The 22,466-nt window shown below is 35.5% G+C and overlaps 1 protein-coding gene across 22 annotated transcripts in view; it reads right to left on the reverse strand.

Moving 5' to 3' along the window:
- Positions 1 to 22,466, reverse strand: part of LOC134602740 (protocadherin gamma-A4-like) — a 487,733-nt gene that overhangs the window by 100,484 nt on the left and 364,783 nt on the right. For 2 of the 22 annotated variants that reach the window (XM_063447959.1, XM_063447953.1), the window contains exon 1: positions 17,333 to 19,963. The exons of 18 other annotated variants lie outside the window; for them this stretch is intronic. In XM_063447959.1, the coding sequence (XP_063304029.1) occupies positions 17,333 to 19,756 (2,424 nt within the window). In that variant the 5' untranslated portion in view covers positions 19,757 to 19,963. Of the gene's footprint in view, positions 1 to 3,213; positions 5,928 to 9,260; positions 11,824 to 17,332; positions 19,964 to 22,466 lie in introns of those variants that run through there. 2 more of the 22 variants (XM_063447941.1, XM_063447943.1) reach the window with 2 other exon arrangements.

Here is a 22,466-nt window from a genome sequence, read left to right on the forward strand (position 1 = left end):
TTACGCAAAAAAATTATTGTGCTTCTGTGACACTGAAGTTTAAAGAATGTCATGAGCATTCTTAGCCACTTAGCTAATGTTGAGTTAGAAGCGTCTCCTAAAGCCTGTAACATTATCTAAGAAACCTAAGTAATAAAAACACTTTAAAAAAACAAAACTTTATCTCTGGCTACATTACATGTTCAACAGTATTGCTCAACAGTAATTCATGCATATCTCTTATGTTAGGTGTTAGGTGTCTTGCCCATACATAAACATGAAGATAAATCTAGTAACCAAAGTGTACAGTTCAGTTTTCATATTAAACATAGTTAATATTTAAACTGTGGCCATGAGAATGTTAGGATAAGGACACTCTAGACAGCATAATCAGTTCAGCTTGTTAAGGTGGTTATGGTGCTAGAATACTGTCCCTGTGTTCTCACTGGTCTGTTGTTTTTATTTAAAAATAGGGTTTTAGTGGTGGGGCTTATAACTCTGCCTAGAAGCCCAGTGAATCGGGTATTTAATTTTCCACCTTTCATGCCAACTGAACCCAGTGAGTTGGTATATCAGCCTGGATGTGAGAGGGACTTGAACGTGCTGCTCCCTAAAAATGAGTGCCTGCAAGTCCATTAACTATTCATGTCTCTTTGTTGATTTGTAGAGTATGGGGTGCAGTGACTGCAAATCCTTCTCTTGGCAACATATTACACATGCATATTACACATTTTATTCATGTCTCTCTTATTGACAGGATTTCTAGGCAGAGTTACAAGCTCCACTTCAAAGCCCTGTTTTTAAAAACATTTGAATAGTGAAGAAGAAAGGGAAAGTATCCTTGCACCATAACCACTTCAGTAAACTGAATTATATATAGAGAGAGTAAAAAGCAAATGATAATTGGACATATATTGTAGGAGTAATTATGGGTTATAAAATATTTGGCAATGTAAAAGGTGAGGTGATTAAGTATGTTGGGTGGCATATAGTTGGCTGAACAATAGAAAGACAGGCGAAATGGAAAGGGCTGCGCCACAAGTAAATAGCAGTAGTACAATCTAATGAAACAACTGTATCTTGCACAAAAGCAAAAATAGGCCTATTGCAATACAGAAGTGGGAAAAGTCTCACATTATAAGTTCTTATTATCCTTGATAGGATGTACTGTCCTCAGTTTGATTTGTCCATAGATAATATAGAAGACAAGAGACAGGGATAAACGATTGTGTAGCTTGTTGAATTCAGTCTTATATAAGTGAAAAAAATAGCGATGGAACACTCACATTTAAAAGAGCTCTAACCAGCTCTAGCAATAGAGGCGTACAGCGGTATAATCCCCACTTTAAAGGATAGATGGCAACTGTCAATCACGTCTACACCAAGATGATATAAAAGACAGGAGACAGGGGCAGGTGATAGTGCAGATTGTTAAATTCAATCAGATAAAAGTATAAAATAGCAATGGAACACTTACATTTTAAAGAGCTTTAGCCAGCTCTAGCAGTAAAGGCGTACAGTGGTATAATCCCCGCTTTAAAGGATATGCAGCAAATGTCCACCACATCCACACACTCAGGAAGGGAATAAAAAAAGGCAACAGATAGTGCTCTCAATAAAATTAAATAATAATCCACAATAAAAGGAAGTAAAATTATATTTACAAGGATAGAGCAGGCTAGCTGCTCTATGAACTCAGCATTGGTGGTATTATCCCCACCTTGGGATTACTTGAAGTATAGAACTTAAAACTGCCAGGAAATAGAAGTGCATATAACAAAGATGATTGGCACAAAAAGGTGACCAAAAAAACGTTAATAAGTTAAAATACACAATATTAAATGTCCATAAGGCATTTCACCTTTGCAGGCTTTTTCAAATGGAACAAAAACATCCGACCAGGCTACTGCGGTATATATAGGGATAACTGTGTTTAAAATTGGTGCCAAAATTTGCACTTTCCAATCGGAATTCTACATATTATTAACTTATTAAAAGTACATAAAAGGTATTGCATTACATTCTTTGGATAATACAGAGGCTAAATATCATAAATTATATTAAAATCTAGGGTTATATCAAGTGATAATTGTAGTGGAAAACTAGTCACGTGATGCAAACACTTCATTAGTCGCAATGCCACATGGGATGTGTAGTCAGTGTGAATGCCAACACAAAGGGGCGTGCTTTTATTCATTACGTGCCGATGATCGGCAGGAAATGGGGGAGGTTAGCCACGAGTGTCGTCGGCCATATTGTTCAGATGTGCAATATTAGCACTTTAGTGGAGGGGGAGCCATTATGGGAAGGTCATATAGTGCAAAATAAAGTAAGGTGGCCACCTTACTTAAATAGGGATGTCATTTTAATAAGATACCCTATTGATTGGAAGATAGAGTAACCGCAAATGACGGCGGCCATATTAAGGAGGGCAGGGGGAGTTAGAGCCACATATAGAGGCTATATCGGAAAGGGAATGAGAAAGTAACAAGTTTGAAGAGTAAGATTATAAATTACAATACAGGGAATATATTTGTCATGAATACTGGGAAAACAATAATAAATAGTAATTAAAAGAGAAAAAATTAATGGGGAAAATATTAAAATAGTTGGAGATAAGAGAACATAAAACTGCTGTTTTAAAAAATTATAAAAAGTTAAACGGATCAAAGTCTGCATTTAGACCACAAGGGGTTAGAGTTTGTAAATTATATACCCATTCCATTTCTGTTTTACCTATTTCCTCCTCTCCATGGAATTATACACTTTTTAATACCTATACATTTTAAAACATTTGGGTCACTGTTATGTTTAATAAAATGTTTAGACACTGAGTGGTTTTCTTTTTTTGAATCCTTTTTTGAAATGTCTACAGTGTTCGCTTAGATGTATTTTAAGACTACTACAAACAACAGTGAAGTAAAACCTGTACATATTTTACATGACATTTTTCTTTCATATTTATGGAAAATGACAACAGAAAATTAACTGGCAATATGTGAGGCAGCGTAGTGAATTAATAAATTGCCCAAAGACTACTAATGCATTTTTTCCAAACATGGGCAAAATATTGTTAACCATTATTCTTTCTTAGAAAAATAAATAAGATCCTTGCATACGTGAAGATCCAAAAAGTCAAGCGAAATCACATTTGTACATGCTCTTTAGTCATATATATATGCATTTAGAATAATACGAACATAACTCAAAGAAAAATGTTTACTGCAGTCTCACCTGACTTGGATCACTTAACCAGCCTGTCTCAGGCTGTGAATTGGGTTCATCAGTCAAGTGAGGAATATTCTGAGATTTCATGAAGGTGAAATCTGGCTGGTCTGGTACTAATGGAAGGCAGGTTTGATAACATTGTCCTTGAGCTTCTGGTGGAACCATCCTCACTTCCATGTATTTTAAAGTTCCGTCTGTGTTGAGGTAAAGTGTTGGTTTATACTGTTCTGTGTAAAGCTTGGATTGCGGTCTGCAGAGCGAGCAGCAGCTAGAACTGTTGTAACTGTCTTCCTTTCTTAAACACTTCACAAGCAATATTATAAATGTGAGAATGGAAACCAAGCTAATGGCCACTAGAGAAACAATTAGGTACAAGGTCAAATCTGATGGTGGTTTGGAACTTAAAGGTGAATCCTGTGTTTTGTGGTTTTCAATAAAGGCATTGTCTGCTATATTTAACAGTACAGTGACTGTAGATGACAATGGTGGATCTCCATGGTCACTTATTAAAATCACAAGTTGCTGCTCTGTATTATCAGCCTCATGGAAATTCCGAACAGTTCTGATTTCTCCAGTAAAAAGAGACATTTGAAATAAAGAGGAATTGGCAGGCTCAAGAAGACTAAACTGTAACCAAGCATTATGGCCAGAGTCTTTATCCACAGCAGATATTTTTGTGGCCAAATAACCAGCAGTAGCTGATTTGGGAATTTTTTCTTGAAATACCACTTCTCCAGAGATATCATGATTAATTACTTGTGGATAGTTGTCATTGGCATCCAGTATAAATATACATATTGAAGCATTGGAAAGTAATTTTGGAGATCCTGAATCTGCTACTCTAACTGTGATTTGGAAAACTTGAATTTGCTCATAGTCAAAGGAACGTTGAGCATATATATTACCATTACTGGGGTTAATGTAAATGTAAGAAGAAACCGAAGAACCTTCTATGGAGCTTTCAACAATAGAGTAAATAAGCTCTGCATTAATTCCTTCATCTATATCAGATGCTGACACAGTAGTGAGAAAAGTACCAGGGTCATTGTTTTCTTTAACAAAAACATTGTACATAGATTGGGAAAAAATAGGAGAATTATCATTAACGTCTGAAACATGCAGTAGTATTGAGGTATGAGTATGCAGAGCAGGAGTCCCTAAATCAGAAGCAACAAGCTCAATAATATATTGAGACAATGTTTCTCTATCTAGATAACCATCAGTGACCACTGAAAAGCGGTTTTGAAAGGGTTTAATTTTGAATGGTAAATTTGGAGATACATTTATATGTACCTCTCCATTCCTACCAGAATCCTTGTCTGTCACACTTACTAATCCGACAACAGTTCCCAGTGGAGCATTCTCTGCTATTTCAGTTATTATTGAGGAAAATGTAATTTCTGGGGAGTTATCATTAACATCTTCTATTTCCACTTGGATTAGACAGCTCCCCTCTAGTTTGGGAGATCCTTTGTCTTCTGCTCTAACAGATAACTCATAAAAAAAATTATCCTCAAAATCCACAATCCCATTTATATAGATTTCCCCAGTCTTTGTGTTCAAGTCAAATAATTTTCTTGCAGAATCAGATGTGTGATAATCAAAATAATATTCAACATCAGCATTTGGTCCTTCATCCAAATCAGTGGCATTTACGCTTATAATAGCTGTCTTCAATGGGATATTTTCCTTCAAACTGATTTTATAAATTGACTGATCAAACACTGGTGGATTATCATTAATATCTAATACTTTTATTGTTATTTGACAGGAACCTGATCTAACTGGCTCCCCTCCATCGGTAGCTGTAAGAACTAGTTTATGTTCTCTTTTTTCCTCCCTATCTAATATCTTCTCTAATATCAACTGAGGAATGAGAGTTCCATCTTTACGATTCTTCACAGACAAAGAAAAATAGGGGTTTGGATTTAATGTGTATTGTTTAATATCATTTACACCAACATCTAAATCCTGTGCAATATCTAAAGGAAATCGAACACCAGGGCTGGTTACCAGCTCTGTAATTTTAAAAATACGATTAGTTATTAAAAAAGTGGGTGAATTATCATTTATATCCAAGATCTCTATTTCTAAATTATATAGCTCTAAATGATTTTCAGTAACTACATTTATCTCCAATACACAGCTTAAAATGGATTCACACAGACTTTCTCTATCAATCCTCTCATTTACCGACAATGCTCCATTTGCTTTATTTAAATTAAAATATTTATTTTTTTCTCCAGATCCCAAATTCAGTCTGCGTTGTAGAATATCTGCTTTTTTAATCCCCAGATCCTGAGCTATATTCCCAATTAGTGTCCCTGGCTCTGACTCTTCCAGAATAGAATAACGAAGCTGCCCAGAGACCCAGCCCCAGCTACAAAGGAAACAGATACACACTACTTGCCAATTCCAAGCCAATAAAGATCTTCGGAAGTCCATATCTTTAAATTCTTTCCTGCACAAGTGGTGTCATGTAATCCCTTTATTTTAATCCCAAATCTTCATAGATCATATATTCATCTCTTTGTATACGTTGAAAAAAACAATCCAGTACAATCCACCAAAGGATTTTCATCCAAACAGCAGCTCTTCTTTGTGTGTAAGTGGAAAAATGGGAGGCTGATTCAGCGAGCCATGGGGAGGAGTGAAAGGAGGGATGACAGAAACAGATCCACTACTGTAGCAGCAGCAATGATTGGATGACTGGTCCGCCCTCTCCTGGCCAATCGTATTATAACTGTTTACAATACACACTGTGTATTGTAAAGCAGTGGGATAAATGTATTATAACATAAAATACATTATTTTAAACTGCATTTCTATTTTACAGAGCAAACTTGTATGTCTAGTAAAGACTTCTCTATTCTTTTAATATAAATAGTGTCCGGCTTTAATAAACATATCTATTTCTGTTGCTGTCACTGGATGACAAGTTTGCCCTCTTCTGGTCAATAGTGTTAACTTCATGTAAAAAAAAAAATGTTTTAGAGAAGAAAAATATTTTTGTACCTGGCATTTTAATTAGAACATTGATATATTTAATTGATCTATTTGAAATATATGGAGTGTAGGATTCATTTCTTATATATATATATATATATATATATATATATATATATATATTGGTGATCCTGATGAAAGTCCACAAGATGGACTGAAACGTTGATCTGTCTTAATCTATGGAATAAAATTTATATTTTAACGGAATCCGTGAGTGCCACCAACCATTTTTTTCTATTTTTATATATATATATATATATATATATATATATATATATATATATATATAATTCCTCAGCCCACTCTTTCACCTTCCAATTCTACTATTCCCTCTAATATGTGCTCATACCCTATATTGTTCTTTTTCTTGTGTCTTTATATTTCACCTATAAATTGTAAGCTTCACCAATCAAGGTCCTCAATAGACTCTGGTTTCTTGCTAACACTTGTTATAGTTGTTTATTGGGTTTTTTTTTGTGTTCTACCCACTCATTACAAATCGAAAGCCCTGTGAAATATGTTGGTGCTATATAATGCAAATAATCATAGAACCATAGAACTCAAAATGTAACCATTGCTCCTTCATGGGATTCAAAACATGTTACACGTGAGAACAACACCTACCCACATCTTCTCCCTTGCTAGAGCTGGACAATTCTAAGCATTGTTATTTTGAAAAAGGAACAAAAGGAACTATTATTGTAAAGAGGATATAAAATAGCAGCACCACTCACAGAAAATAACTAAATGCCAAAGAATATAGACCATGCAAATGGCACATCTTCCAACTCAGCTCCTACTATTGAGGTAAAAATTGCTTCTGCAAATCACATTATTATTGGAAATATTTAAGGTAGGGAGTTAACTACCCCTAAGTCAAAATTTCTAGTGTGCAATACGAAGCATCAGGTGGCATGTTGTATTGTTCACTGCTATTGGATTTGGAATTATGAAAATATTATACCTGTGTCATGGTACCACAAAACCTAAAATGCAGAGCAAACTAAGGCCTTTAATAAGCTTTCCAAATGATTCAAAATCATTACAAAAATATTTCTAAATTATTTATCTACAAAAATCCTTGTAGTCTTTAGACTTTTGTTGGTAAATATTAATTTTGCAACAGTATTGAATTATTTTGAAGCTTATTAAATTGAGGCATAAGTGAATAAAAAAGTCCTTCTTACCAGTCCTTAAAATTGGATGTGATTAACATGAATACAGAATAATAACAACATGAATAAGAGAATAGACAGAGAACAAGCCCGAGGTCTAAAATGACAGAAAGGAATACAATTAAGCATACAAGACAAATCAAGGAGAACAGAGTAGAAACTGATCAATAAATTAGCTGGGGTCAAATATGCCAGAAACAGTCAGTACTCTAACACTCTCTTACGGGTGAAAGACACACTGTGCAGGATAGGTTTAAACAGCCCTATAGAGTGTGTTATATGTTAGCATCATTCTTGTGACACCAAACAGTCCATATGCACAAATGATGCAAGTATGTTTGCTTACAAATTGATGCAATGATGTCAGGCATCATAAAATGACTCAGATTCACTACGGCAGACGTGGGCCATCAGAACTTGTGGTAACAAAATGTAAGTTAGCATGACAACCTGTAATTAGAAGTTGCTTTTCAACATCTATCCTGACTACAAAGTGCCAATTGAAAACTGTAATATAGGAGTGATAATGTCACAAAGCTTATTTTCCATTATTTAGGCTTTTCCCTTTATCCAATGTAAAGATATATTTTAATGCATTAGCTTGCAATGACATAGCAGACATGTTTTGTACTGAGCAAGGTCCAAACAAAACCCACTGGTATAGATTGCTGGTGAAGAACTTAACAGGTTTCCAAATAGTCATTACTGCATATCGTTTAGAACAAATTGGAACTCTGATTGCTAGTCAGACCAAATCATCCAGCATCAATTTCTAACCTCACTAAAGTTCATGCAAAAATTGTAGCACATCCCTGCTGTAGTGTTTCAATATCTAGGAATAAAGTCTTCCCAAAATGTAAAGCTTGTCATAGCTGCTTTTTTATTTTTTTTAGATTTTTTTTAAGGTTTTTGCAATGACATGTAGAAACCAAAAGCTTAAGTACAGAATATTTGGGGAATGATGAGGTGGAGACTTCACCAATAACAGAACAACATGGACACAACACAAAGTTAGTATAGAGAGGACTGCATGCCAAAGAAGTACATATAACTCTTTACGGAGGATGACATCTGAATTTGCAGCCTTGCTAACAATCAGAAAAGGTTAGGGATGTCTTTAATAAGTTACTATTTTATATCTTCCATTTCCACACTATTCATACTGATTGAACTATGTATTTGTTTCTAAAAAAAAACACCATGGTTTTAAATAGTACATTTCACAGTTTATATCAATGTAGTTAATACATGTTTAATGTTATATGGCAAACATTCCATTATTAAACTACAGCTATATTGTCCTATGATATTACTTGGCTTTTTAACACAGTTTAGAGAATGTCATGAACATACCCTTCACACATTTTAGTCACTTAGCTAATGCTGAGTTAGAAGCTTCACTTTTTTTAGGAAGCTAAAGAAGCTTAAAGCCCTGGGTTTTTTTGTTTGCTTTTTTTTTGGAAAGCATTTGAATTATGAGACAACGTTACAACCAGTTCAATAAGTTGAAAAAATATGAATTAATTAAAGAATAAAAATATAAAATTAGAACATTGTATTAAGATATTAAGAAGCCTAAAGACCGTACACTTAAGCACTTTTCCAAAACATGGGCATGATATTATTAACTCTTATTCTTCTTTAAAAAATAAATCCGATCTCTACACATGTAAATATTTCATATCCCACTCAAATGTTTTAAGGAGTAGAAACAGAAATTGCATGTGTATTTAAAGAGAGAGTCAAACAATATAACATTGTCAAGCTGAATTACGTTTGTAGATATTATTCAGTCATATTCATATATGTGCTAAAAAAATGATAACATAACTGGCTAAATAATAATAAAACTAAGGTTTAACTCAGTCTCACCTGACTTGGATCATTTAACCAGCCTGCCTCAGAGGGTGGATTGGGTTCATCAGCCAAGTGAGGAATATTCTGAGATTTCATGAAGGTGAAATCTGGCTGGTCTGGTACTAAAGGAAGGCAGGTTTGATAACATTGTCCTTGAGCTTCTGGTGGAACCATCCTTACTTCCATGTATTTCAAAGTTCCGTCTGTGTTGAGGTAAAGTGTTGGCTTATACTGTTCTGTGTAAAGCTTGGATTGTGGTCTGCAGAGCGAGCAGCAGCCAGAACTGTTATAAGTGTCTTCCTTTCTTAAACACCTCACAAGCAATATTATAAATGTTAGAATGGAAACCAAGCTGATGGCCACTAGAGAAACAATTAAGTACAAAGTCAAATCTGATGGTGGTTTGGAATTAGGAGGTGAACCCTGAATTTTGTGGTTTTCAATAAAGGCATTGTCTGCTACATTTAACAGTACACTGACTGTAGATGACAAAGGTGGATCTCCATGGTCACTTATTAAAATCACAAGTTGCTGCTCTGTATTATCAGCCTCATGAAAATTCCGAACAGTTCTGATTTCTCCAGTAAAAGGAGATATTTGAAATAAAGAGGAATTAGCAGGTTCAAGAAGGCTAAACTGTAACCAAGCGTTGTGACCAGAATCTTTATCCACAGCAGATATTTTTGTGGCTAAATAACCAGCAGTTGCAGATTTTGGAACTTTCTCTTGAAATAATACATCTCCAGAGACATCTTGATTAATTACTTGTGGATAGTTGTCATTGACATCCAGTATAAATATATGTATGGAAGTATTGGAGAATAATTTTGGAGATCCAAAATCTTCCACTCTTACAGTGATTTGTAAAACTTGAGCCTGCTCATAGTCAAAGGAACGCTGAGCATATATATTACCATTACTGGGGTTAATGTAAATGTTAGAAGAGACTGAGGAACCTTCTATGGGGCTGTCAACAATAGAGTAAATAAGCTCTGCATTCATTCCTTCATCTAAATCAGATGCTGATACAGCAGTTAGAAAGGAACCGGGATCATTGTTCTCTTTAACGAAAACATTGTAGATTGATTGGGAAAATTTTGGAGAATTATCATTAATGTCTGAAACATGCAGTAGTATTGAGGTCTGTGTATGCAAAGTGGGGTTCCCTAAATCAGACGCATTAAGCTCAATAATATATTGAGACATTTGTTCTCTATCTAGATAACCATCTGTTACCAGTGAAAAGTGATTTTGAAATGATTTAATTTTGAATGGCCAATCTGGGGACACATTCATATGTACCTCTCCATTCCTACCAGAATCTCTGTCTCTCACACTCACAAATCCAACAACAGTTCCTAGTGGTGCATTCTCTGCTATTTCAGTTATCATGGAGGCAAAGGTAATTTCTGGGGAGTTATCATTAACATCTTCTATTTCCAATTGAATCAGACAGCTCCCTTCGAGCTTGGGAGATCCTTTGTCTGCTGCTCTCACAGATAATTCATGAAAATGTTGCTCTTCATAATCAACAATTCCTTTAACATAGATTTCTCCAGACTGTGCATTCAAGCCAAATAATTTTTTTGCAGAATCAGATGTGTGATCATCAAAGGAATATTCGATTTCACCATTTGTGCCTTCATCCAAATCGGTAGCATTAAGGGTTAGTATAATTGTCTGTATTGGGACATTTTCCATTAAATGGATCCTGTAGGTTCTTTTACTAAACACTGGAGGATTATCATTAATATCTAACACTCTTATTGTAATTTGACAGGAACCTGATCTAACTGGTTCCCCGCCATCAAAAGCAGTGAGAATTATTGCATGTTCTCTCTTTTCCTCTCTGTCTAAAACCTTCTCTAATATCAACTGAGGAATGAGAGTTCCATCTTTACGATTATTCACAGACAAAGAAAAATATGGATTTGGATTTATTGTATACTGCTTAATACCATTTACACCAACATCTAAATCCTGTGCAATCTCTAAAGCAAAATTAACACCGGGGCTGGTTACCAGCTCTGTAATTTCAAAAATACGATCACTAGTTAGAAAAGTAGGAGAATTATCATTTATATCCAAGATCTCTATTTCTAAATTGGTTAGCTCCAAAGGATTTTCAGTAACTACCTTTATATGCAACACACAATGCAAAATAGATCCACAGAGGCTTTCTCTATCAATCTTTTCATTTACTGACAAAGCTCCATTTGCTTTATTCAAAATAAAATATTGTTTGTTTTCCTCAAACCTTAAATTTAATTTTCGTTTAGAGATGTCTGCAGGTTTCAGGCTTAGATCCTGAGCAATGTTTCCAACTAATGTCCCTGGCTCTGACTCCTCCAGAACAGAATAATAAAGCTGCCCAGAGACATAGCCCCAGCTACAAAGGAGAAACATACACACTACTTGCCATTTCCAAGCCAGAAATGATCTTCTGAAGTCCATATCTTAAAAATGTTCCTTTGTATGTGTTGTTATGTAGTCCATTTATGATAATCCCACACGTTTGCAGATCATATACTCAAAAAAAGAGAAAAAAGTCCATTAAAATCCTCCACGCAATCTTCTTCCAAACAGCAGCTCTTCTTTGTGTGTTAGTGGAAAGATGGAAGGCTGATTCAGTAAACCAAAGGGAGGAGTAGGAGGAGGGATGATCTGAACAGATCCACTGCAATAGCTACAGAAATGATTGGTTGTCAGGTTTGCCCTCTACTGGCCAATATTTTAATAACTATTGATTTCAACAATAATAGTTTAAGCAAGTGACAAGAATAAATTATATATTTAAAAAACATTTTGATTCAGTCTTCAAAATGAAAATCCAATATGTATATATTACAGTGTAACTATCACTTTGCCTATTTATGTTAGGAGAGTGGATGAATATCATGTGCAGATCTACTTTTGCTGCTAAAAAAAAATAAATGATTGGATTACATGCTGCCCTCTGCTGGTTAATATTGTTAACTTCAAGTAAAATATAATGATTAAACATTATGTTCTGGAGCATCAGATCTTCATAAAGAATGTATTTACAGATATTTATTAATAATTATAAGCAGAAATTATTCCCATTATATAATATAATTTTATAGTGTTTATGTATTATACTTTTAGTTTAGATATTACAAAATACGAATTAGCTGTAGCTATAACTGTTGCTCATGTTTTGTATTATTTTAAATTGTTGTTTTTTATTAACTTGTATGAGGACAGCATTAGAATGTATACAGTGTATACATTTTTATGAATACATTTTATAAATGCATGATACAATAGGTAAATAAATTATATTAAAACAGAATATAACAGATAGTTCTTCTATCACTATATTTCCATCTGTATTGAGACTATTACTTTTGATTTTTAAAAATAGATGCAACATATATACATATTTTATAAGTATATTATAAAACAACATTTAAAGGAACTCACATAAAAAGTACGTGGGTAAAAAGTGGGTGTTGAGTATGTGTACAGAAGATATAATAACCAACAAAAGTCTAGAACAATATTTCAGGGTTCGTTAATATCAATTCTGTGCACATTTGGTGTTTCAAGACAGCAGGCACAGCATGCACAGCTGTCTGATAGCCAGTGGTGGCACAGTCTTGGTATCTGTGCTGCCCATGTCCTCCCTGTTGTTCCCCTCCATCCCTCCCCTGGCAGCGAATGGGAGTGACATCAGCAAAAAGAGGATCAGGTTGAGGTAAGTTCTAGGCAAGTTCTAGGCAAGTTTTTTAGCTTTATTTTTATTTAAGGTGTAAAGGATCACCTGGCACCCCGACTGGGTACCTCCACCAAAGGACCACTTCCTAGCTGGAACAGGGTACAAACCGCAGCACTCCTTGCCCTCAGTCACCGTAGCTTGACTTGACCCTGGAACCGCCACCTCCTTCCTGAATCCAAAGGGAAACTTAGCTCTGACGACACTCATTCCTGGGAACTCTGGAACCGAATTGGGGAATTAGTTGAATCTCCTACAAGCTTGAACAGCAGACACAGGAGCAATTCTTCTTTCCCTCCAATAACTGGACGACACACAGTTTTGGAGTGTAAGCAGGAATCTCTAGTTTAATGTGACACACTGGCCTTTTATACAATTTTCCAGGCCAGAGGAATACCCCCTAGACCTTATGGGGCACAGGAACACAAAGGACATAACCCAATCAGAACAAACATACAGTCTGTGAAATGCCCATGTACAGCACACAATCCCTCCCGTCTGCTTAGGAGATAATTGAGTAAAGTCCTGAAAGTAACTCAATTATCTCCAGGCAGAAAAAACAAATTTTCACAAAGTTCAGACAGTACCCCAGAATCCAACATATCCCCACATCCCCTGATAGCCCTGATCTGGGTGAACAACATATCCAAAAATAATCCAGAACGGTTCAGGGGTTCAGGAATTTCCTGGAAGTCATAGTTTTGACCAACCGCAAGCATGGCCCCAGGGCCAGCGCAATCGTTAGGCGAAATAGTCATTCGCCTAGGGCTCTGACCTATTAGGGGCACCCACCAGGATATTTCCTGGTAGGCTCCTCCTGTCCGAGGTTGCAACGCTGGGCTGAGCGCCAGCGCCGGTCAGATCCTTCAAGCGCCCGAAAATGGTGACGCCAAGAGGAGTCCTGTCACAGGGGGCCCACAAAGTTGTCATTTGATCACCTCAGGGGCCCCCGATGCTGTCCTTCAGTATGGCAGAGCAAGCACTGCTTACTCTGATGCCAGTGAATGCCAGAGGAGAGGAGGCAAGCAACGGCAGTGTGGACGGCAAGAGAGGCTCTGCTTGCAGCTCCCCACTCTTCCCTTGCGCGCCCTCTGTGATGCCGGGAGCTGGAATATGATGTCATTCCATCCCCAGCATAGTAAAGAGCACACTGGAGGAGTAAGGAGCTGTGTGTGTGCCAGTGAATGAGTGTCTGCCTGTGTGTGTGTGTGTGTGTCTGTCAATGAGTGTGTGCCTGTGTGTCTGTTGTGAGTGAGTGAGTGCATGTATGTCAGTGAGTGAGTGTATGTCTGTCAGTGAGTGAGTGTCTCTGTGTGTGTTTGTCAAGTGAGTGAGTGTATGTCTGTCTGTCAGTCAGTTAGTGTATGTCTGTCAGTGAGTGAGTGTATGTGTGTGTGTGTGTCAGTGAGTGTGTGTCTATGTCTGTCAGTGAGTGTGTTTCTGTGTGTCTGCGAGTGAGTGTGTGTGTCTGCCAGTGTGTGTCTGTCAGTGAGTGAGTGACATGAGGGGGCAGCAAAATGGATCTTTGCCTAGGGCGGCAGACATCCTTGCACCGGCCCTGCATGGCCCCATGCTCAAAACAGTTCAGTGCTAACAGTCGGTCAAGTTTGGTAGTCTTTTACAGGTTTACCTGCAGGGCCCATAGTCTGAGGGCAGGAGGCTGGCAAGCAGGCTCCTCCAGGAGCTCGTGGCAAATTCACTTGAAAAGGGGAGTTTGTCACATAAGGTTTGAAAGAAAATTTACCAGTATAGGCAGGGTTACTCTAACCAAAACCAGTGTCTTCTTAAAACACTGTTTTTTCGTTGGTGTAGTCCTTTAATATATTAATTCAGCATCTATGGATTTATTTTGTTAAAATAAGAAATGTTATTTAGATATACATAGATATATAGTTATAGTTACATAGCAAACTAGGTTGAAAAAGGCCTCAGGCTGTTGATTCAAAAGAAGGCAAAAAACAATACATAAAAAACAACACCAATTTGAAGTGATAGTCACCCGTATCACAAAAAGGGTAACATTCCACATACTCCCTAGGCACCTGTTTCTTCTAAGCAAAACAAATGCACCCTGTATTTACAAATAATTATTTTCATCCCCCTTATTAATTGTATAGCCTATCTCTGCAATGCGCTAGTTTAGCACTGTATATTCAAGGTGGGTTCAATAACGTTTTTATGCATGTCAGCATCTTATTAGTCTTTGCAATTGCAGATCAACATTGCTCACTGTTATCTAGTTTGCTCTGTATTTATAAAATGTTGATAGAACAGATACATTTACATATTTATTTCCCTTTTTGGCTCGATAAAATATATGCCTGTGCAGTATATGTACAGTGTACAGCCATATGTATACAAAGAACCATTTTATTTAGTGGATTGGAATATTTCAGCAATTGCTAAAAGTGTATAAAATCAACTGTATGATATCCGTTCACAAACATCTGCAGGAGAACAGCTACATGTTACCATCAGAGGATGCAAACTTTATATTGTTACAATTCTGCTCTTCTACAGACATCGTTGGTAGGCCACATGAGCCCAAAAACAAGACCATTGACAACAGTTGTGAAAAGTGCATACGAGCTGCATGTTCTCAGTGCAACATTCACAACTGATTGATTTCCAAACTAACTCATGCAAGCAATATTATACTGTTGATCAGAAATGGCATTTCGTGGCTGTAGCAACTACTTAAATGTCTAGGATCACCATAAACTTTAACAAGTACATACTCAACAGTCGTATAACTCACTTTTATTGTATCTTCTAAACTCACATTTCAAAATCTGAATGGCTACAGATTTATTGAGTAAATAAAAATAAATATTTCTACTGGAAAAAAAAACAATAGGGTGATCATGAGTAAGTGGAAATAGTAAAATAGAAATAAAGGAATAGAATTCAAACAGTAGGCTTGATGTTGAGAATAGTTTAAAAAAATATACATAGACCTGGGTAACTTAGATGTTCTAAGTATTGATACCACTAGAAAGACAAAGAATCGGAAAAACTAGATGCTTATTGCACAAGTTAAAGTCCAAAGGAATAGAACCTAAACAATAAAATAATTAATTAATACATAAATAGTAAATAAATAAATCGTAATTAATTGAGCTGTATCAGCTAGATGGATCACAGAATGATTGCCTACTACAGTATGAGTAAGAAGAAATACTGGTGAAGCTGGAAATGATATAGTATCGGTCTAATAACCTTCAATGTAATAAAAAGCAATACATAATTGGTAAAATTATACAATCTATGCCAGGATATGTATCAGTAGTGACCATAGAGTATTTGCAGTTTATCAAGTCTGTGCTGGATGCTGTGATGTGCAATGCAAAGACATGGTGCTCTCTGGTAGAAATGTATTAAAAAGATAAACACTGTTAGAAACAGATAAATAAATATGCACTCATAGAAGGGTTCAAAGTGGTGAAATGAGGTGCCAGGTCGGTAGCCTACAGACCAGAAAATCCTTGTAGGTCACTCCTAACTTAAAAATGTATTGAGTGCCTGTAGAATGACACATACCTACTTCATAGCAGCAATTGTACATTTGAGTAGAAAAGGATTATTATATGGATATTTTTCACTATTAAGCTCCTTAACTCTAGTGAAAGGTCACTTAACACTGCAATGGTACATGCCTCTCAATGTTGGGAGGTTTACATACTGCATGGGTGGTGACCTCATCTGCACAACTATTCCCCATTATAATGCACATTCAACTTGGTACAGGCTGAAGATCCTATTCTCAGGAAGACATATACATTTCCAAGTGGCACCTGTTACAATTTTAATGACAGCAGCCGAAATAGCTCCTGTCAGTACTGTAACTCCTAATAATCTCATGCAGCACTGCCCTTAAATTAAAGTCCTACTCGTAACCATTATACTAACCTAACATACTAAACTGTACTTAACGTTAACCCCTACACTACACTATCACTAAACATTACCCCCCTCACTAACATTAACCAATAACCCGTCTAACATCTTAACAGTTACACTAACACCAGCACTAACTTAAAAATAGAATGCAATATAAAATATACATAACTATGAAGAGTGGATAAGGAGAAATGAATGCCATCAAAGTCTTTTAGATTATTTAGATTTTTCCAGAATCATTGATGTTCCCATAATACACAGATCCCCATTATGTTTATAAAGCAACTAAAGTTTTAGTAAAATGTCTGTAATGTGTTCATGGCCTAGCACATAACACATATAAAATGTGTTGACAATATAGCTGTAAAGCAGCATTGCATTTACACCTATGAAATGAAACAGTTTCTAACTAAAAAATTAGCAAATGAGAACACATGTATCATAGTCTCACCTGAGTTGAGTCATCTATCCAGTTGGATGAGTCAGGCTCTAAATTAGGAATATTTTGAGATTTCATGAAAGTGAACTCTGAATTGTCTGTTGCTAATGGAAGGCAGGTTTGGTAACATTGTCCTTGATGTTCTGGTGGAACCATCCTCACTTCCATGTATTTTAGGGTTCCGTCTGTGTTTAGGTAAAGTGTGGGCTTATATTGTTCCATATAAAGCTTAGATTGTGGTCTGCTAAGCGAGCAGCAGCTAGAATTGTTATAAGTGTCTTCCTTTCTTAAACACCTCACAAGCAATATTATAAATGTGAGAATGGAAACCAAGCTGATGGCCACTAAAGAAACAATTAGGTACAACGTCAAATCTGATGGAGGTTTGGAATTAGGAGGTGAATCCTGAATTTTGTGGTTTTCAATAAAGGCATTGTCTGCTATATTTAGCAGTACAGTGACTGTAGATGACAAGGGTGGATCTCCATGGTCCCTTATTAAAATCACAAGTTGTTGCTCTGTATTATCAGCCTCATGGAAATCCCGAACCGTTCTGATTTCTCCAGTAAAAGGAGATATTTGAAATAAAGAGGAATTGGCAGGCTCAAGAAGACTAAAAAGTAACCAAGCGTTATGACCAGAGTCTTTATCCACAGCAGATATTTTTGTGGCCAAATAACCAGCAGTAGCTGATTTTGGAATTTTCTCTTGAAATACTACATCTCCAGAGATATCTTGATTAATTACATGTGGATAGTTGTCATTGGCATCCAGTATAAATATATGTATGGAAGCATTGGAGAACAATTTTGGAGATCCAGAATCTTCCACTTTAATAGTGATTTGTAAAACCTGAGTCTGCTCATAGTCAAAGGAACGCTGAGCATATATATAACCATTACTGGGGTTAATGTAAATGTAAGAAGAAACCAAAGAACTTTCTATAGAGCTTTCAACAATAGAGTAAATAAGCTCTGCATTAATTCCTTCATCTATATCAGCTGCTGACACAGTAGAAAGAAAAGTACCAGGGTCATTGTTTTCTTTAACAAACATATTGTACATAGATTGGGAAAATTTTGGAGAATTATCATTAATGTCTGAAACATGCAGTAGTATTGAGGTGTGTGTATGCAGAGCAGGGATCCCTAAATCAGAAGCATTAATCTCAATAATATATTGAGAAAATTGTTCTCTATCTAGATAACCATCGGTGACCAGTGAGAAGTGATTTTGAAATGATTTCATTTTGAATGGTAAATTTGGAGACATATCCAGATGTACCTCTCCATTTTTTCCAGAATCTTTGTCTCTCACACTTACAAATCCAATCACAGTTCCCAGTGGAGCATTCTCTGCTATTTCAGTTATCATGGAGGCAAAGGTAATTTCTGGGGAGTTATCGTTAACATCTTCAATTTCCACTTGGATCAGACAGTTTCCTTCAAGCTTGAGAGATCCTTTGTCTACTGCTATAACAGATAATTCATAAAAATGTTGCTCTTCATAATCAACAATTCCTTTAACATAGATTTCTCCAGTTTGTGCATCCAAGTCAAATAATTTTCTTGCAGAATCAGATGTGTGATCATCAAAGGAATATTCGATTTCACCATTTTTGCCCTCATCCAAATCAGTTGCATTAAGGGTTAGTATAATTGTCTGTAAAGGGACATTTTCCATCAAATGGATCTTATATGTTACCTTACTAAACACTGGAGGATTATCATTAATATCTAACACTCTTATTGTAATTTGACAGGAACCTGATCTAACTGGTTCCCCGCCATCAAAAGCAGTGAGAATTATTGCATGTTCTCTCTTTTCCTCTCTGTCTAAAACCTTCTCTAATATCAGCTGTGGAATGAGAGTTCCATCTTTACGATTCTTCACAGACAAAGAAAAATATGGATTTGGATTTATTGTATACTGCTTAATACCATTTACACCAACATCTAAATCCTGTGCAATCTCTAAAGCAAAACGAACACCGGGGCTGGTTACCAGCTCTATAATTTCAAAAATACGATTACTAGTTAGAAAAGTAGGAGAATTATCATTTATATCCAAGATCTCTATTTCTAAATTTGTTAGCTCCAACGGATTTTCAGTAACTACCTTTATATGCAACACACAATGTAAAATAGATCCACAGAGGCTTTCTCTATCAATCTTTTCATTTACTGACAAAGCTCCATTTGCTTTATTCAAAATAAAATATTGTTTGTTTTCCTCAAACCTTAAATTTAATTTTCGTTGAGAAATGTCTGCAGGTTTTAGGTTTAGATCCTGAGCAATGTTTCCAACTAATGTCCCTGGCTCTGACTCCTCCAGAACAGAATAATAAAGCTGCCCAGAGACATAGCCCCAGCTACAAAGGAGAAACATACACACTACTTGCCATTTCCAAGACAGAAATGATCTTCTGAAGTCCATATCTTAAAAATGTTCCTTTGTATGTGTTGTTCTGTAGTCCATTTATGATAATCCCACACGTTTGCAGATCATATACTCCAATTTTTTTTTTTTTAAAAGTCCATTAAAATCCTCCACGCAATCTTCTTCCAAACAGCAGCTCTCCTTTGTGTGTTAGTGGGAAGATGGAAGGCTGATTCAGTAAACCAAAGGGAGGAGTAGGAGGAGGGATGATCTGAACAGATCCACTGCAATAGCTACAGAAATGATTGGTTGTCAGGTTTGCCCTCTACTGGCCAATATTGTAATAACTATTGATTGCAACAATAATAGTTTAAGCAAGTGACAAGAACAAATTATATATTTAAAAATACATTTTGATTCAGTCTTCAAATTGAAAATAAAATATGTAAATATTACAGTGTAACTATCACTTTGCTTATTTATTTTATGTGCGTGGATGGATATCATGTGCAGGTCTACTTTTGTTGCTAAAAAAAATAAATGATTGGATTACATGCTGCCCTCTGCTGGTTAATATTGTTAACTTCAAGGAAAACAAAATGCTTAAACATTATGTTCTGGAGCATCAGATCTTCATAAAAAATGTATTTACTGATATTTATTAATAATTATAAGCCAAAATGATTCCCATTATATAATATAATTTTATAGTGTTTATGTGTTATACTGTTTTAGTCTAGATATTACAAAATACTAATAAGCTGTACCCATAACTGTTGCTCATGTTTTGTATTATTTTAAATTGTTGTTTTTTATTCAGTTGTATGAGGACAGCATTAGAATGTATATAGTGTATACATTTTTATGAAAACATTTTCTAAATGCATGATACAATAGGTAAATGTATTATATTAAAACAGAATACTACAGATAATTTGTCTGTCGCTATATTTCCATCTATATTGAGAGTATTACTTTTTATTTTTAATAATAGATGCAACATAACAAATATATACATATTTAATAAGTATATTAGAAAACAACATTTAAAGGAACTCACATAAAAAGTACGTGAGTAAAAAGTGGGTGTTGAGTATGCATACAGAAGATATAATAACCAACAAAAGTCTAGAACAATATTTCAGGGTTCGTTAATATAAATTCTGTGCAAATTTGGTGTTTCAAGACAGCATGCACAACATGCTGGTGTCTGATAGCCAGTGATGGCACAGTCTTGCTATCTGTGCTGCCCATGTCCCCCCTGTTGTAACCCTCCATCCCTCTCCTGGCAGTGAACAGGAGTGACATCAGCAAAAAGAGGATCAGGCTGAGGTAAGTTCTAGGCAAGTTTTTAGCTTTACTTTTATTTAAAGTTTGAAAGAAAATTGACCAGTATAGGCAGGGTTACTCTAACCAAAACCAGTGTTTTCTTAAAACACCTTTTTTCTTATTGGTGTAGTCCTTTAATATATTAATTCAGCATCTATGGATTTCTTTTGTTGAAATAAGAAATGTTATTTAGATATACATAGTTATATAGTTATAGTTACAGAGCAAACTAGGTTGAAAAAGGCCTCAGGCTGTTGATCCAAAAGAAGGCAAAAAACAACACACACAAAAAAAAAAACCACTATTTGAAGTGATAGTCACATGTATCATAAAAAGGGAAAAATTTGATCTTGACTCCATAATGGCAAATTGTATTTCTCCTTGCATATTACTTACATCCTTCAATATTCTATTCGTTAAAAGTGACATCCAGGCTTTAAATAAATAAATACATATCTATAGAATCTAATAAGACATTATTTTTGAGCTGAGAATTCCATATAGTTTCTGTTATTTCTAAGCAAAACAAATGCACCCTGTATTTACAAATAATTATTTTCATCCCCCTTATTAATTGCATAGCCCATCTCTGCAATGCGCTAGTTTAGCACTGCATATTCAAGGTGGGTTCAATAACGTTTTTATGCATGTCAGCATCTTATTAGTCTTTGCAATTGCAGATCAACATTGCTCACTGTTATCTAGTTTGCTCTGTATTTATAAAATGTTGATAGAACAGATACATTTACATATTTATTTCCCTTTTTGGCTTGATAAAATATATGCCTGTGCAGTATATGTACAGTGTACAGCCATATGTATACAAAGAACCATTTTATGTAGTGGATTTGAATATTTCAGCAATTGCTAAAAGTGTATAAAATCAACTGTATGATATCCGTTCACAAACATCTGCAGGAGAACAGCTACATGTTACCATCAGAGGATGCAAACTTTATATTGTTACAATTCTGCTCTTCTACAGACATCGCTGGTAGGCCACATGAGCCCAAAAACAAGACTATTGACAACAGTTGTGAACAGTGCATACGAGCTGCATGTTCTCAGTGCAACATTCACAACTGATTGATTTCCAAACTAACTCATGCAAGCAATATTATACTGTTGATCAGAAATGGCATTTCATGGCTATAGCAACTACTTAAATGTCTAGGATAACCATACACTTTAACAGGCCCACACTGGACAGTCTTATAACTCACTTTTATTGTATCTTCTAAATTCGCATTTCAAAATCTGAATGGCTACAGATTTATTGAGTAAATACAAATCTAAATTTCTACTGGAAAAAAACAATAGGGTGATCAGGAGTAAGTGGAAATAGTAAAATAGAAATAAAGGAATAAAATTCAAACAGTAGGCTTGATGTTGAGAATAGTTTCAAAAAATATACATAGACCTGGGTAACTTAGATGTA

The sequence above is a fragment of the Pelobates fuscus genome, chromosome 3 (genome assembly GCF_036172605.1).
Source record: "Pelobates fuscus isolate aPelFus1 chromosome 3, aPelFus1.pri, whole genome shotgun sequence".
NCBI classification, from domain to species: Eukaryota; Metazoa; Chordata; class Amphibia; order Anura; family Pelobatidae; genus Pelobates; species Pelobates fuscus.